At 53.4% G+C, this 13353-nt stretch overlaps 3 protein-coding genes across 3 annotated transcripts; 2 read left to right on the top strand and 1 right to left on the bottom strand.

Annotated features, from left to right (window-relative positions):
* Positions 1 to 219: 219 nt before the first annotated feature.
* On the bottom strand, positions 220 to 2257 carry ACET3X_000251 (uncharacterized protein; the record flags this gene model as incomplete). Its single annotated transcript, XM_069447526.1, has 3 exons — positions 220 to 689; positions 742 to 2176; positions 2228 to 2257. The coding sequence occupies 3 exons, from the start codon at positions 2255 to 2257 to the stop codon at positions 220 to 222; spliced, it is 1935 nt and encodes a 644-aa protein (XP_069310493.1).
* A 306-nt stretch (positions 2258 to 2563) lies between these two features.
* Positions 2564 to 7234, top strand: ACET3X_000250 (uncharacterized protein; the record flags this gene model as incomplete). The annotated part of the gene is made up of 4 exons (XM_069447525.1): positions 2564 to 2844; positions 2890 to 6426; positions 6457 to 7055; positions 7122 to 7234. 4 exons carry the CDS (start codon positions 2564 to 2566, stop codon positions 7232 to 7234), a joined length of 4530 nt encoding a protein of 1509 aa, XP_069310492.1.
* A 523-nt stretch (positions 7235 to 7757) lies between these two features.
* Positions 7758 to 11049, top strand: ACET3X_000249 (uncharacterized protein; the record flags this gene model as incomplete). The annotated part of the gene is made up of 2 exons (XM_069447523.1): positions 7758 to 10902; positions 10958 to 11049. 2 exons carry the CDS (start codon positions 7758 to 7760, stop codon positions 11047 to 11049), a joined length of 3237 nt encoding a protein of 1078 aa, XP_069310491.1.
* Positions 11050 to 13353: the final 2304 nt, after the last annotated feature.

The raw sequence follows: 13353 nt of genomic DNA, 5'->3' as shown, positions 1-13353 counted from the left end.
GAAAAAGAAAGAGGTGGCTTGTAAGTGGTCATGAAAATGAATTTGGAGGGTTGCATCTCGCGATGCGTCGCTCGCCTATCGGTACACATGTGCAATCGCCTGTTTGACCAAACTTTACCCCAGGCTTTCCTTTTTGGCAACGCCGGGATATCCATAACCGTGCCTAAACTCCAAAATGGCTGGTTGGAAAAGTAACACATTGCTGATTCATCGCCTGAATTACAGGCTGTAGTCGTGGATGCCTTGTGGACCCTGGTCGTTGTAGTCAGGACGTGTCATGTAACCCTTACTTTGGCCCTGGTCGACTACAAAGATGACCTTTGCTGCGACCTGAGCACCAAGGAAGGCAGACTCGTCGAAGCCGACGTCCTTGAACTCAGGGAAGTACTCCGGTGGCTTGACGAATTTGATTGTTGTGGGCGTTTGGCCGTGCGATGAGTGAGTGTTGCCCGACATGCCAGGAATGCCTCCATGGGGCATCATGTGTTGTGTCTGCGCAGTTGTTGCTGCGAGTAGGAGCGGGTTGACTTGCGAGCCGCCGTGGGGGCCGAGCTGGGGCTGCGGTGTGTTCGCTCCGGTTCCAAGTGGCGTCGAGACGTTGGATGGGATCTCAGATGTGAAGATGGTGGCCGAAGAGGGCGAGACCAGGTACTTGGTCTGGATCGTCTGGAGTAGCGACTCTTTGAAGCCTACGTAGACGTTAGCACGCATTATAACGATTAGAACAAGGTTGGAGCTTACCTCGCAGCTTTGACCCGTTACCACAAACGATGAGCTGTTCCCATAGGTCGCTTCTTTTTCCCACTTCGTCGATGGACGATATAGCCCTATGGACGGCATCTGCAATCTTCTCCAATGTGCCATCGCCATCAGCCATGAATCGCTCAGTACCGACCTCAATCTCGCGTCTTATCGATCCGGTTCGTTTACCAGTGGCACCAGATTCGCCAGTACCGGTTGCCTCAGTTGCAGAGGCAGGATCGCCGTTCTCGCCGTTCTCTTGTCCTTTCCTATTGGGGCCTTCGTCCAGTGCGCCCTTTGCATCTGCCATCTCCTGGGTATTGAGGTTCATGTTCTTCAGGGTATCCAGGAGCGCGTGGTCCTCGTACAAGAATGTGGCTTTTTCCAGCCGGGAGTTGGGTAACCTGACCGGCTTGTTGGCTGCCGGGGCGGGACCACCCTTCTTCTTTGCATTGGCCTTTTCCTGCTTCTCCTTCTCCTTCTTGGCGAGATATTCCGACATCTTGCCGCCAGCCACGATGCTTGCAACGTCCAAGACACCTTCACTCTCTTCGAGACTGGTGTCTTCGCCGACTTCTGTATCTATGCCCGGGCCTCGTGGCACGTTCCCGATCGAGGCTGCAGCAGCTGCGCCAGGTCCAGTCGCACCAGTCGATGCAAGTGCCGCGGGGTTTGTAGGGGCGTCTTTTGAGGCGGCATCCCCCGGTCCCGGCAGAGGTGTTCCCGGGGGTAACAACTCGCAAATCGGCGACCTCTTGAGTTGCTCACACATGTCGCGGTTCAGCCCCTTGGACTTTAGCTTGGACAAAAGTCCTTGGGTGAAGGCTTCGCCTCCACATCCCTCCAAGGAGATGACCCTGCCCTGTGTGTGCGGGATGAACTCGCTCACGGCAGTGATGTCTGCCTTGTCTTTGCCTACGTCGATTACTGTCGCTGTGTGTACGCCATATGCCCAGGTCGTCGCCAGTGCCGCGTCCATCAGGCCGAACGCTGGCACCTTGAACTTCTCGAAGAAGAACTGGGTGAGCTTCTCGTGCTCACGTGGGGTCCATGCCGGTTGCGTGATGAGTAGGATGGGCGTGTGGAAGGGCGGGTTCAGGGAATTGTACGTGTGGGTGATGAGGGCAAAGAAGCATGGCCAGTCGACGATTCTGCCCTTCTGGATGGGCCATATCGCGCCTTCCTCTGACACACGGTCTTCTTCCCAGACGACTTCGTCGTCGCCTTCGGTGGGCTTCTTTTCCTGCTGCGATTCGTCGTTGGGTTCGCCGTTGGTCGCGATGTGCTGCTCCTGCTTTCTCCGAATCTTGTAGGGCTCGAATTCGCCTTCCTTCTCTGCGGGGAACATGCGCGATCTTACGCGCAGACGCGCTGGGGTGAAGGACTCTGGCAGGCCCAGCTGCGCGACCGTCGTCTCCGAGCCGGGCGCAATGATCTAATGGGGTTAGCGCTTGGACTGGACGTGTGAATGGCACGTGAGACTCACGATGATCTGGTCATCTTTAAAAGGCGGCATCGTGGCGCAATCGCTGAGGTATACTGGCTGACAAGCTCCGGCGCGCGAGTGAGAGCTCCAGACGCACCGCGGTGTAGTTTCGCGACTTCCGCGCTAGTCGATGCACGGGCGCACTGTCACAAGCTGGCCCCCCACATGCAAGCACCAAGTGCTACCCAGTCCATGCCCGCGCATTTCAACGTGCCCACAGCACGGCACATCATGCGAGTCCTGGCCCTGCCCGCCCTGGACTGGCAACTCTAGAAATTTCTGGAAACACTGGCTCGTGACGGTCCGAATTCGGTACGGAGCTCACCTTTGCCCACCATGGCCTCCATGGCAGTCCCAGGAACTGCTACGTCTCGGTCACTCGCGGATGTCTCCAAAGCAGCTGTATATAACACGGCAGAGGCCATCTCCAACTCGGTGCTCGGCATGAAACCCGCGGATACCACCCCGTCGACCAGCTTTGGTCTCTTGGGGCGTGTCATTCTGTCCATTTTCAGTGTACTGCCCACCGTTCTGTACTGGGTCACATATACCCTGCCGACATGGCTGTTTACGCTCTTTTCCATGAGCCTGACCTTTACGATGAATTTCACAACTCTGTACGTCGCCGGCCTTCTGAAAGGTGCTTAGCTAAACATTGATAGGATGCTCGTTATCGTCTTCATTGTATCTACCGTCAGCTACTTTGTGAGGTATAGATACATGACAATGTACGCGCGACTACCGCCCGAGCCGCAGCGTGAGGAGCCACAGGTCGAGGTCTTTCCAGACAGTGCCGAAAGCGATTCCAAGAGGGGCTTGTCCAACTACCTTGATGAATTCTTGAGCGCGATCAAAGTGTTCGGTTACTTGGAGCGCCCAGTCTTTCACGAGCTGACTCGCACCATGCAGACTCGTCGATTGGTAGCTGGCGAGACTATTCTCTTGGAAGAAGAGAAAGGCTTCTGCCTCGTAGTAGATGGCTTAGTTCAGATCTTTGTCAAGTCGAACCGGAATGATTCAGACTCTGATGAGGATGACATGGGCGAGGGATCATCCGGCGACCGTCGCCAGCAGGGCTATCAGCTTCTTACTGAAGTCAAAAATGGAGCACCAATGTCTTCGCTGTTCTCCATTCTCGCCTTGTTTACAGAAGATGTCAAGCTGCGTCATGACGAAGACGATGACCCACGACTAAGTGCGCCGGGAACACCTCAACGAGAGGCAAGACCATCCATGTCGCGGAACAGTAGCTTTCATTTCGACGAATCTAGACCACACACTCCGCACGAAGTTCCTGAGGTCAAATTACGGCATCGGAGAACATCGACTCTGAACAGTCCAACAGCAGGCGGCCGGCTTCAAAGCGTACCGCCTCTGTCGTTAGATCTGAATGGGTTCGGTGACGAGCGTCTCAAACACAGCAAAACCCGGGCATCGCCATCGCGCCCTGCAAAACCCAAGTCTGCCCATCCGGATATCGTCGCACGCGCAACCGTGGACACCACCATCGCCATCATTCCGGCTACTGCATTTCGTCGACTAACGCGCATATACCCCAAAGCGACGGCGCACATTGTCCAAGTCATCCTCACACGGCTCCAGAGAGTCACTCTTGCGACCAGCCATGCTTATCTCAGTCTGACGAACGAGGTCCTTCGCACGGAAAAGCTCATGAACAAGTACACTACCTACGATCTTCCAGGGTTCCTACGTGATGCTCCTCTCGAACGACTCAAGGAGAAGTTTGCAAAGGAAACAGAACGTATCGGCTCAGACGAAGGCATGAAGGGAATAGCATTGCATAACCCCGGGGCTGGTCGCCGAACGAGATCCAGTGTCTCCTTGAGAAGAGGAACAGCTGCACAGGCCCGACTTGCAGCTGCGCGCGGAGCAGAGACTAACACAAGCAACCACGTATTACCCAAGGTCGCATCACCGGACCAGGGACCGCGCAACGACCGAATCAGCGCAGGCGATCTGTTGACCAACTCGCAGATGGCGCGAGGAACCAGTCGCAGCGGCCGTAGCAGTTTTTCTCAGCCATACCAACATCAACAGGACCGTCGAGACATTCGCACACCATTGGACGCCAGCAATTTCAACCCTTTCGCATCTCCCTCGTTACGTCCCAAAACCCTCCACCGCCAAGAGTCTATCGATGAAGCTACAGTATTCCGGGAGTCCATCCTGAGGTGCATGTTCAAGGCCATCGGACTCACTAATCCGGAGAATCCTATGCCCAGGCCAACTGCCTCGGTGGAACAGTCACCTCAGCTTGTCTCCTTCGACGCCAAGAGACAAAAGGCCGTCTTCACCAACGCATTTGGCTTCATTGATCCTTATGCCGGGGGCTCACGGGACGGAGACACTGAGTCTGTAGCATCAGCATCAGGCATGTCAAGTATGAGCACTACAGGGTCACAAAACATATTGGAAGAAGTCGTCAACGATGTGGAGATTGTTTTCTTTCCCAAAGACTCTGTGCTTGTAGAGCAGGGAGAAAGGAATCCTGGCCTATACTACGTAATCGATGGATTCCTGGACGTGAGCGTACCCGTGGAAGATGACGGACCCGAGACCAACGTGCTAGGGACACTTCCGAATGGACCTGGTGTGACTGAAGATGACCTGTTTGGTTCGTCACAACGCCCACCAGGATCAACTACTCCTTCGCGAACTGCTGCAGATGGTAGTAAGAAGAAGCGGACAAGGCGCAGTCTGTTCATGACCAAGCCTGGTGGGCTCGCTGGCTACCTCGGAGCTGTATCGTCGAACCGATCCTTTGTCGATGTCACAGCCAAGACGGACGTTTACGTAGGTTTCTTGCCCCGCTCAGCGATCGAGAGAATCGTCGAAAGGTACCCTGTCGTACTACTCACGATAGCAAAGCGCCTCACGACGCTCCTTCCACGCTTGATTCAGCATATCGACTTCGCTTTGGAATGGGTCCAAGTGAATGCCGGCCAAGTGATCTACAACCAGGACGACGAGAGTGATGCTATCTACATCGTCTTGAATGGACGATTGCGAGCTATCCGCGATGCGGAAAGTAGCGCCGTAAAAGTTATTGGGGAGTACGGCCAAGGTGACAGCGTGGGTGAGCTTGAAGTGCTCACAGAGTCCTCTCGACCAGGGTCATTACATGCTATCCGAGATACAGAACTTGCAAAGTTTCCGAAAACGCTCTTCAACAGCCTTGCTCTGGAACATCCCGGCATCACCATCAAGATCTCAAAGATTATCGCGTCCCGAATGCGAGCTTTGGTTGATGACCCACTGCATGAACAAAGCAAAGAGCGTAGCACAAAAGCCACCCGGGCGAATGTGTCGTCTACAGTCAATCTCCGCACTGTCGCTGTTCTCCCGGTGACTGCTGGCATTCCAGTGGTAGACTTTGGAAGTCGCCTAGTGAACGCCCTCACGCAAATTGGTATGCCACAAGGTGTGGTCTCACTCAATCAGGCTGCCATTCTCAATCATCTCGGACGACATGCCTTCAGCCGCATGGGTAAACTTAAACTTTCGCAATACCTTGCCGATTTAGAGGAAAGATATGGTATGGTCATCTACGTCGCCGATACGCCAGTCAAGTCGCCCTGGACTCAAACGTGTATCAACCAGGCGGATTGCATTCTGCTCGTAGGTCTAGCTGAGTCGTCACCAAATATTGGCGAGTATGAGCGGTTCCTGTTGACAACGAAGACGACTGCACGCAAAGAGTTGGTGCTTCTGCATTCGGAAAGATACTGTCCTTCAGGATTAACGAGGAAGTGGTTGCGCAACCGCCCATGGATTAACGGCAGTCACCATCATATTCAGATGTCCTTCCGCGCAACCTCGGAACCAGTCCACCATGCTGGACGGCGCTTTGGAAACGCGCTGAAGCAACGCGTACAGGTCATCCAGGCCGAGATCCAAAAGTACACGTCAAGGAAAGTCCGACAGACGCCGCTCTACTCAGCAGACACACCTTTCAAGGGTGACTTCCATCGCCTTGCGCGACGTTTGTGTGGTCGGTCAGTAGGTCTTGTGTTGGGCGGCGGCGGCGCTCGTGGTATATCCCAGATTGGCATCATCCGCGCGCTCGAGGAGGCTGGCATCCCGATCGACATTGTGGGTGGTACATCCATTGGCAGCTTCATAGGTGCGCTCTACGCTTGGGACGCTGATGTCGTTCCCATGTATGGTCGAGCAAAGAAGTTTGCAGGCCGCATGGGTAGCATGTGGAGATTCGCACTCGATCTGACCTATCCTTCTGCTTCATACACGACTGGCCACGAGTTCAATCGCGGTATCTTCAAGACATTTGGCAACTCCCAGATGGAAGACTTCTGGCTCGAGTTCTACTGCAATACCACCAACATCAGCAAGTCGCGTTCGGAAATCCACACAAGCGGATACGTGTGGCGCTATGTGCGCGCATCAATGTCACTTGCTGGGTTACTTCCTCCGCTCTGTGACAACGGCAGTATGCTTTTGGACGGTGGTTACATTGACAACTTGACCGTCACGCACATGAAGAGTCTGGGTGCAGATGTCATCTTCGCAGTCGACGTGGGCAGTCTTGATGATAATGCACCGCAATCTTTTGGCGACTCATTAAGTGGCTTCTGGGCGACGTTCAATCGGTGGAATCCATTTTCTAGCTACCCCAACCCTCCGACTCTATCGGAGATTCAGTCGCGTCTCGCGTACGTGTCTAGCATCGATGCGCTGGAACGTGCGAAGAACACACCGGGATGCAGGTACATGCGCCCGCCAATCGATGCGTACGGCACGCTTGACTTTGCAAAGTTTGAAGAGATCTACGAAGTTGGGTACAAATATGGTAAGCGAAGATGCAGGCTTGGGTATGGCATGTGAAAAAGATTTGCTAACGCAATGCACTGCACAGGCAAAGAATATCTAGCGCAACTTCGCGAACAAGGCGTGCTGCCCGTCACCGAAGAGACGGAGAAGGAGAAGAATCTCCGACGGACAATGGCACCACGACGGGCAAGCATTTAGTCGAGTTGAACCGTGCCCAGAACAGGCGGAGGAGACGACGGTGCGGGTTATGTGGATATCAAGTAACAGAATGCAGCGGTGGTCGGTGTACTTTTGCCCAATGGGTGCTAGGAATGCGTGTGGATGCAAGGTCGGTCGGCTTGGGGTTTAGTGGCACGCGTCCGTTAGCTCGGCAACGGTCAGCTTATCACCACAGTCGCGGATAATGACGGGTCAGAGAGTGTAGATAGCGATGAAGGAGGGCTGTCAAGGCTGTGAATTGAGCGTCTCGCGACTTTGTGGTCCTGTTTCTTTTTTTCCCTTGTAAATCCTCACTCGTACCCTTTCTTGGGTGTGAGTGTACTGCACGCGTCTTCCCCGCCAACGTCACCATCATTACGGTGGCGAGCCTCCCAAACTTTTGAACAGCTGGGCCAATTGCTCGCACAGGATCTGCCCAACAGAATACAGATCCGTTTGTTCAAAATTAATTGCTTCCCGGGGCGTCTCCCCACAGCCTTGGTACTACAACCACACAGCCAGAATGCGTACGGCATGTCTCCGAGCAGCTAGCACTGCTAGCAGGCTCTCACGATCGACGTGTGTAGCCCAGCTGTCGCGTCCGCAGCTCGCGGGCAGCTCTCCACGCGCAATCGCATCCCAAACCCTGCAAACTTTCCAAAAGCGCGGGTTCCAGCAAAAGGCTTCAAATGCGCAACAGGCGGCCGCAGCCGCAGCCGTCGAAGCCGCAGACGATGTCCTCGACACCCCGCCCCAGCAGACCGATTCGGCCAAACCGCTCGATGCGCTCGACACGTTTCCCCGCCGTCACATTGGACCGTCTGCCGAATCCGCAGAGGCTATGCTCAAGGCGCTGGACCCGCCTGCGAGCAGCCTAGACGAGTTTGTGCGCCAGGTGATTCCCGCCGACATCTTGTCGGCGCGCGAGTTGAAGATTGGGAAGCTGTCAGACCACCACCACGACGCATGGCAGAGCAACGGCGTGCCCGAGTCGGCCTTCCTCAACAGCGCAAAGGACATCCTGGCCCAGAACAAGCCGGGCAAGAGCCTGATTGGCCAGGGCTATTATGGCACAAAGGTGCCCGAGGTCATCAAGAGGAATGTGCTCGAGAACCCCGCCTGGTACACCAGCTACACCCCATACCAGCCAGAGATCAGCCAGGGACGCCTCGAGTCGCTGCTCAACTTCCAGACCATGGTCTCGGACCTGACTGGCCTGAGCATTGCGAATGCGTCAGTGCTGGACGAGCCCACTGCGGCGGCCGAGGCCATGACAATGTCCATGGGCATGATGCCACTGTCCAAGCAGAAGAGCAAGAACAAGACTTTCCTCGTGTCCGAGCGGTGTCATCCCCAGACTCTTGCTGTTCTCTACTCTCGCGCTGAAGGCTTTGGCATCAACATCGAGGTTGCAGACGTGCTCAAGGACAACAGCAAGAGGGTCGAGGAGCTAGGCCAGGACCTTGTCGGTGTGCTCGCTCAGTACCCGGACACGGATGGAGGTGTCAACGACTTCCGCGGACTCGCCGACAAGGTGCACAAGACTGGTGCCCTGTTCAGTGTTGCGACCGACCTCCTCGCCCTCACACTGCTCACTCCGCCGGGAGAGTTCGGTGCCGATATCGCTTTCGGAAACGCACAACGATTCGGCGTCCCTCTGGGCTTTGGTGGACCACACGCGGCTTTCTTCGCTTGCGACGAGAAGTACAAGCGCAAGATTCCTGGTCGTCTGATCGGTCTCTCAAAGGACAGGCTCGGCAACCCTGCAGCACGACTTGCGCTGCAAACCCGTGAGCAACACATTCGCCGTGAAAAGGCCACTAGCAACATCTGCACAGCACAGGCACTGTTGGCCAATATGAGCGCCATGTATGCTGTGTATCATGGGCCGAGGGGCTTGACTGCCATCGCCAAGCAGGTAGTTGCAAAGGCTCGCATGATTCAACAAGCAATCATCGCCAATGGTTTCAAGACTGGCCAGCGCGGAAAGATGGACAACGCACCCGTTCTGTTCGATACATTCGTTGTGGAGACTGGCGATAAGACTGAAATGATCATCTCTCAACTCGAGCACAAGGGTGTACTTTTACGAAAGATTGACGACCAGCACGTCGGCATTTCTGTCGACGAAACTACGGATGCAAGCACTATCGCCAGCGTACTCAACATGTTCAGGTCCCAGGGGAATCAAACTGAGTGGTCCTTTGCTGAATCTGTCGACATTGAGCTTCCGGAGCCGTTCAAGAGAACTAGCGAGTTCATGACCCACCCAGTATTCAACTCGCACCACTCTGAGACCGAGCTTCTTCGTTACATCAACCATCTGTCTTCCAAGGATCTATCTCTAGTACACTCGATGATTCCTCTTGGATCCTGCACAATGAAGCTCAACTCCACCGCGGAGATGGCGCCTGTGTCATTCGATACCGTCTCCAACTTACATCCCTTCCTGCCTCTAGACCGCGCCCAGGGATACACCGATATGATCAAGCAGCTGGAAGACGACCTGGCTGACATCACGGGTTTCCACTCGGTTTCGCTACAGCCCAACTCTGGTGCCCAGGGCGAGTTTACCGGTCTTCGTGTCATTCGCAAGTACCTCGAGCAGCAGCCTGGCAAAAAGCGCGACATCTGCTTGATTCCTGTCTCGGCGCACGGAACCAACCCTGCTAGTGCTGCCATGTGTGGTATGCGTGTTGTGCCCATCAAGTGCGACCAAGCGACCGGCAACCTGGATATGGCAGACTTGAAGGCCAAGTGCGAGAAGCATAGCGAAGAGCTTGGTGCCTTCATGGTCACCTACCCCAGTACTTTCGGTGTCTTTGAGCCCAGTGTCAAGGCTGCTTGTGACCTGATCCACCAGCACGGCGGTCAAGTCTACATGGACGGTGCCAATATGAACGCACAGATTGGTCTCTGCTCACCAGGCGAGATTGGGGCTGACGTATGCCATCTCAACCTTCACAAGACCTTCTGTATCCCCCACGGTGGCGGTGGACCAGGTGTAGGTCCCATCGGTGTCAAGGAGCATCTCTCGCCCTTCCTTCCCGGCCATCTCCGCGGCGAGACTGGTGGCGCTCAAGCCATCCACCCCGTCAGTGGTGCACCCTGGGGAAGTGCCAGCATCCTCCCCATCAGCTGGGCTTACATTAAGATGATGGGTGCTGTCGGCCTCACCCAAGCCACCAAGATCACCCTCCTAAACGCCAACTACATCCTCTCCCGCCTCAAGCCCTACTACCCCATCCTCTACACCAACGACGAAGGCCGCTGCGCCCACGAATTTATCCTCGATGTTCGTGGCTTCAAGGAAACCGCCGGTATCGAAGCTATTGACATCGCCAAGCGTCTTCAGGACTACGGTTTCCACGCCCCCACCATGAGCTGGCCCGTCGCCAACACCCTCATGATTGAACCTACCGAATCGGAGAGCAAGGCTGAGCTAGACCGTTTCTGTGACGCGTTGATCAGCATCAGGAAGGAGATCAAGGAGGTCGAGGAGGGTCAACAGCCCAAGGTCGGCAATGTGCTTAAGATGAGCCCACATACACAGCAAGATCTTATCACTGGAGAGTGGGACAGGAGCTATAGCCGTGAGAAGGCGGCGTATCCCCTGAGCTACTTGAGGGCGAAGAAGTTCTGGCCTAGTGTTACGAGGCTGGATGATGGTAAGTCTAACTCTGTGGTTCTCATATTTGGATCCATGAACTAACGGTATCACAGCGTATGGCGACACAAACCTCTTCTGCACATGTGCGCCGGTTGAGGGCGAGGACAGCGACATTACCGGTGCCGCAGCGCCCACCCCGACCTAAGCACTCACACCAACACGGAAAACAATGGCGGGGTACTTTTTTTGTCTCTCAGATTCTTCTTTTGCATCAGGGTGTGGGGCTATTTCATGAGCCTTCTTCAACAAGCGCCCCAGCGTGGGTGTTCCGGCGTCTACACTACATCACCGTGGGTTCAACACTTACTGGTGGATGGATCTTTTTCTCTCTTGGATATGAATGGGCGGTTTCCGATGCATATGTGGCGTTTCTAGGCTTAGTTTGGTAATGTGATATGATAGGGATGGGAATAAGACGACATGTTCATGATGCAATAAAGTGTATCGAAACAATTGCTGTGATGTGTGCCATGTGCTGGAAGATATCTCAAACGGTTTCGGTAAAGATACGGGGCGTATCCGGATTTGACAGACCACGTGCGATACTAACGCTGGTCTGACTGCGTATGTTTAAATGTCCTGACTAGGCTGGTCCTATGCTTCTCTAATACATTACACATTTTGATATTCTTCAAAATACGGGGTTTGTTATGGATATGGTCTGAACAAGGTTTCCTAACCACCCCCCATGGCTGCTCGCTCTTGTCGAAAATCTTAAGCTCGACCGGATGATTATAAAGTTTTATCCACTTCTTCTTTTCTCAAAAGATATCCTATTGAGACATCATGGGTTTTCCTTCCGCCATCATTGCGTACCTCAAAATCCACACCACTCACCTTATTCAATGACAAACGTGCCGGCAAAAGACGCAAGCACAACACTGACGAATAATACACCACTCACCTTATGTGTTTCATCGACCGAAAAAAAGTGGGGAAAAAAACACCAGATGGCTGTTCTGTCTCCGTTCTCCTATGCTACCTTCACAGGAGCAAGACAAAAACGTCTGCCATTATATTCCGGTCTTCTGACGTCCTCTTCTCTACTAGAAAGCAATTTGTGACTTCACCATGGTGTTACTCAGTCCTAGTTCTCGCTAAACGTCTCCAAAGTATACCTACACAACAACAGAACAGCGACCTCCTGGCCAGAAAAGCGACCCACAATAGTTTTATGGTTGCTCCTCCGTATTCTTACTCACCTAAATAACAAATTCTGGGGGACGAGAAGCAGACATTATCAGAGATCATGGTGTCTGCCTCTTCCATTTTTCCCTTCAACTAAAAACAGAGCATATTTTTGAAACGATGTTCTGCCTTACTCAAAACCCAAAAGAGGAACCAAAAAAAAAAACGATGTGCTTTGTTGGCCAAGACGGCCGCTTGTGAGCAGCATATCTATCTCAACGCTATCAAAATTTCCAGAGATGATCGCTCATCCAGACCATGATCCTGCTGTTTAAATGGTGGAGTCTGGTACATACCTAGGTACATGGGTGTGGGCGGACTGCAAAGCTTCTAGGAATAAACTGCACATCTTTGGGAAAAGTGACGTTTACTCGGAGCGGAATCTGCAAGACGGAAAACCAAACATGAATGCTGGCAGTAGCGTTATGGAGAAGAAACATGTGCCAGGGCTGCTGTGTGCCACCTTCACGTCTCATGGGTATACGAAAAAGACATAGATAACTATATCATGTCGATTCAAACTGCGGACATATACTTCATGAGTGTGCAGTGTGTACCTTTTCTTGCATACAGCTCATCTCTGTTCCTGGTTATGAAGCTAGGCTGCGACAGACAGTATAAAATCCTGGCTTCGTGCGCTTTCTCTCTTCCCGTGTAACTCACCACTTCCGCAAATTTACCAAAAAGTATTCAAGGCAACTGATGGAGTGTCCAAGACTCTTGTGAACGCCTACATGAGTGCGGCATAGCTCGCCGTGGCAAAATGACCTTTTCGGACAGTTCATGTGTCTTCTCTCCCATGTTTTGCTTAGACTGTTAGTCACAAGGCCTTCATGCCGGTTTAGAGAAACAAATTTCAAGGATTACGAACTGAAACCAGAATAGGAAGGTCGATACGCTGTTCCTCTGCGCGGGTAGAGCCGAGGCTGACCATGTGATCCAAACTACCTAGTTTAGCAGATGTTATTTTTCACCAACATTGGCATCAGCAATTTTTTCGTAATTATATGAAAATGTTTCACCATTTCCCTCGTCTTCCATATGAGCTGCGGATGCAAATCTGGAAATTGACGGTCGAGCCTCGCGTGGTGAATGTTGAACTTACCCACCAAGACCCCAGTCGCCAAAAATGCTACCTCACCTCGTCAACGCCAGTACCGCCAGTACTACAAACCTGCCGGGAAGCACGGAATCATGGACTATACCAAGAGGGTTTCTCTAAAGTAGCTATGCCGGGTTACGGAGCGCAGTCAGTAGTTGT

Source organism: Alternaria dauci, chromosome 1, assembly GCF_042100115.1.
Source record: "Alternaria dauci strain A2016 chromosome 1, whole genome shotgun sequence".
Taxonomy (NCBI): domain Eukaryota; kingdom Fungi; phylum Ascomycota; class Dothideomycetes; order Pleosporales; family Pleosporaceae; genus Alternaria; species Alternaria dauci.
The sequence above is the reverse complement of the archived record's forward strand: the minus strand, read 5'-3'. Positions and strand labels throughout refer to the sequence as shown.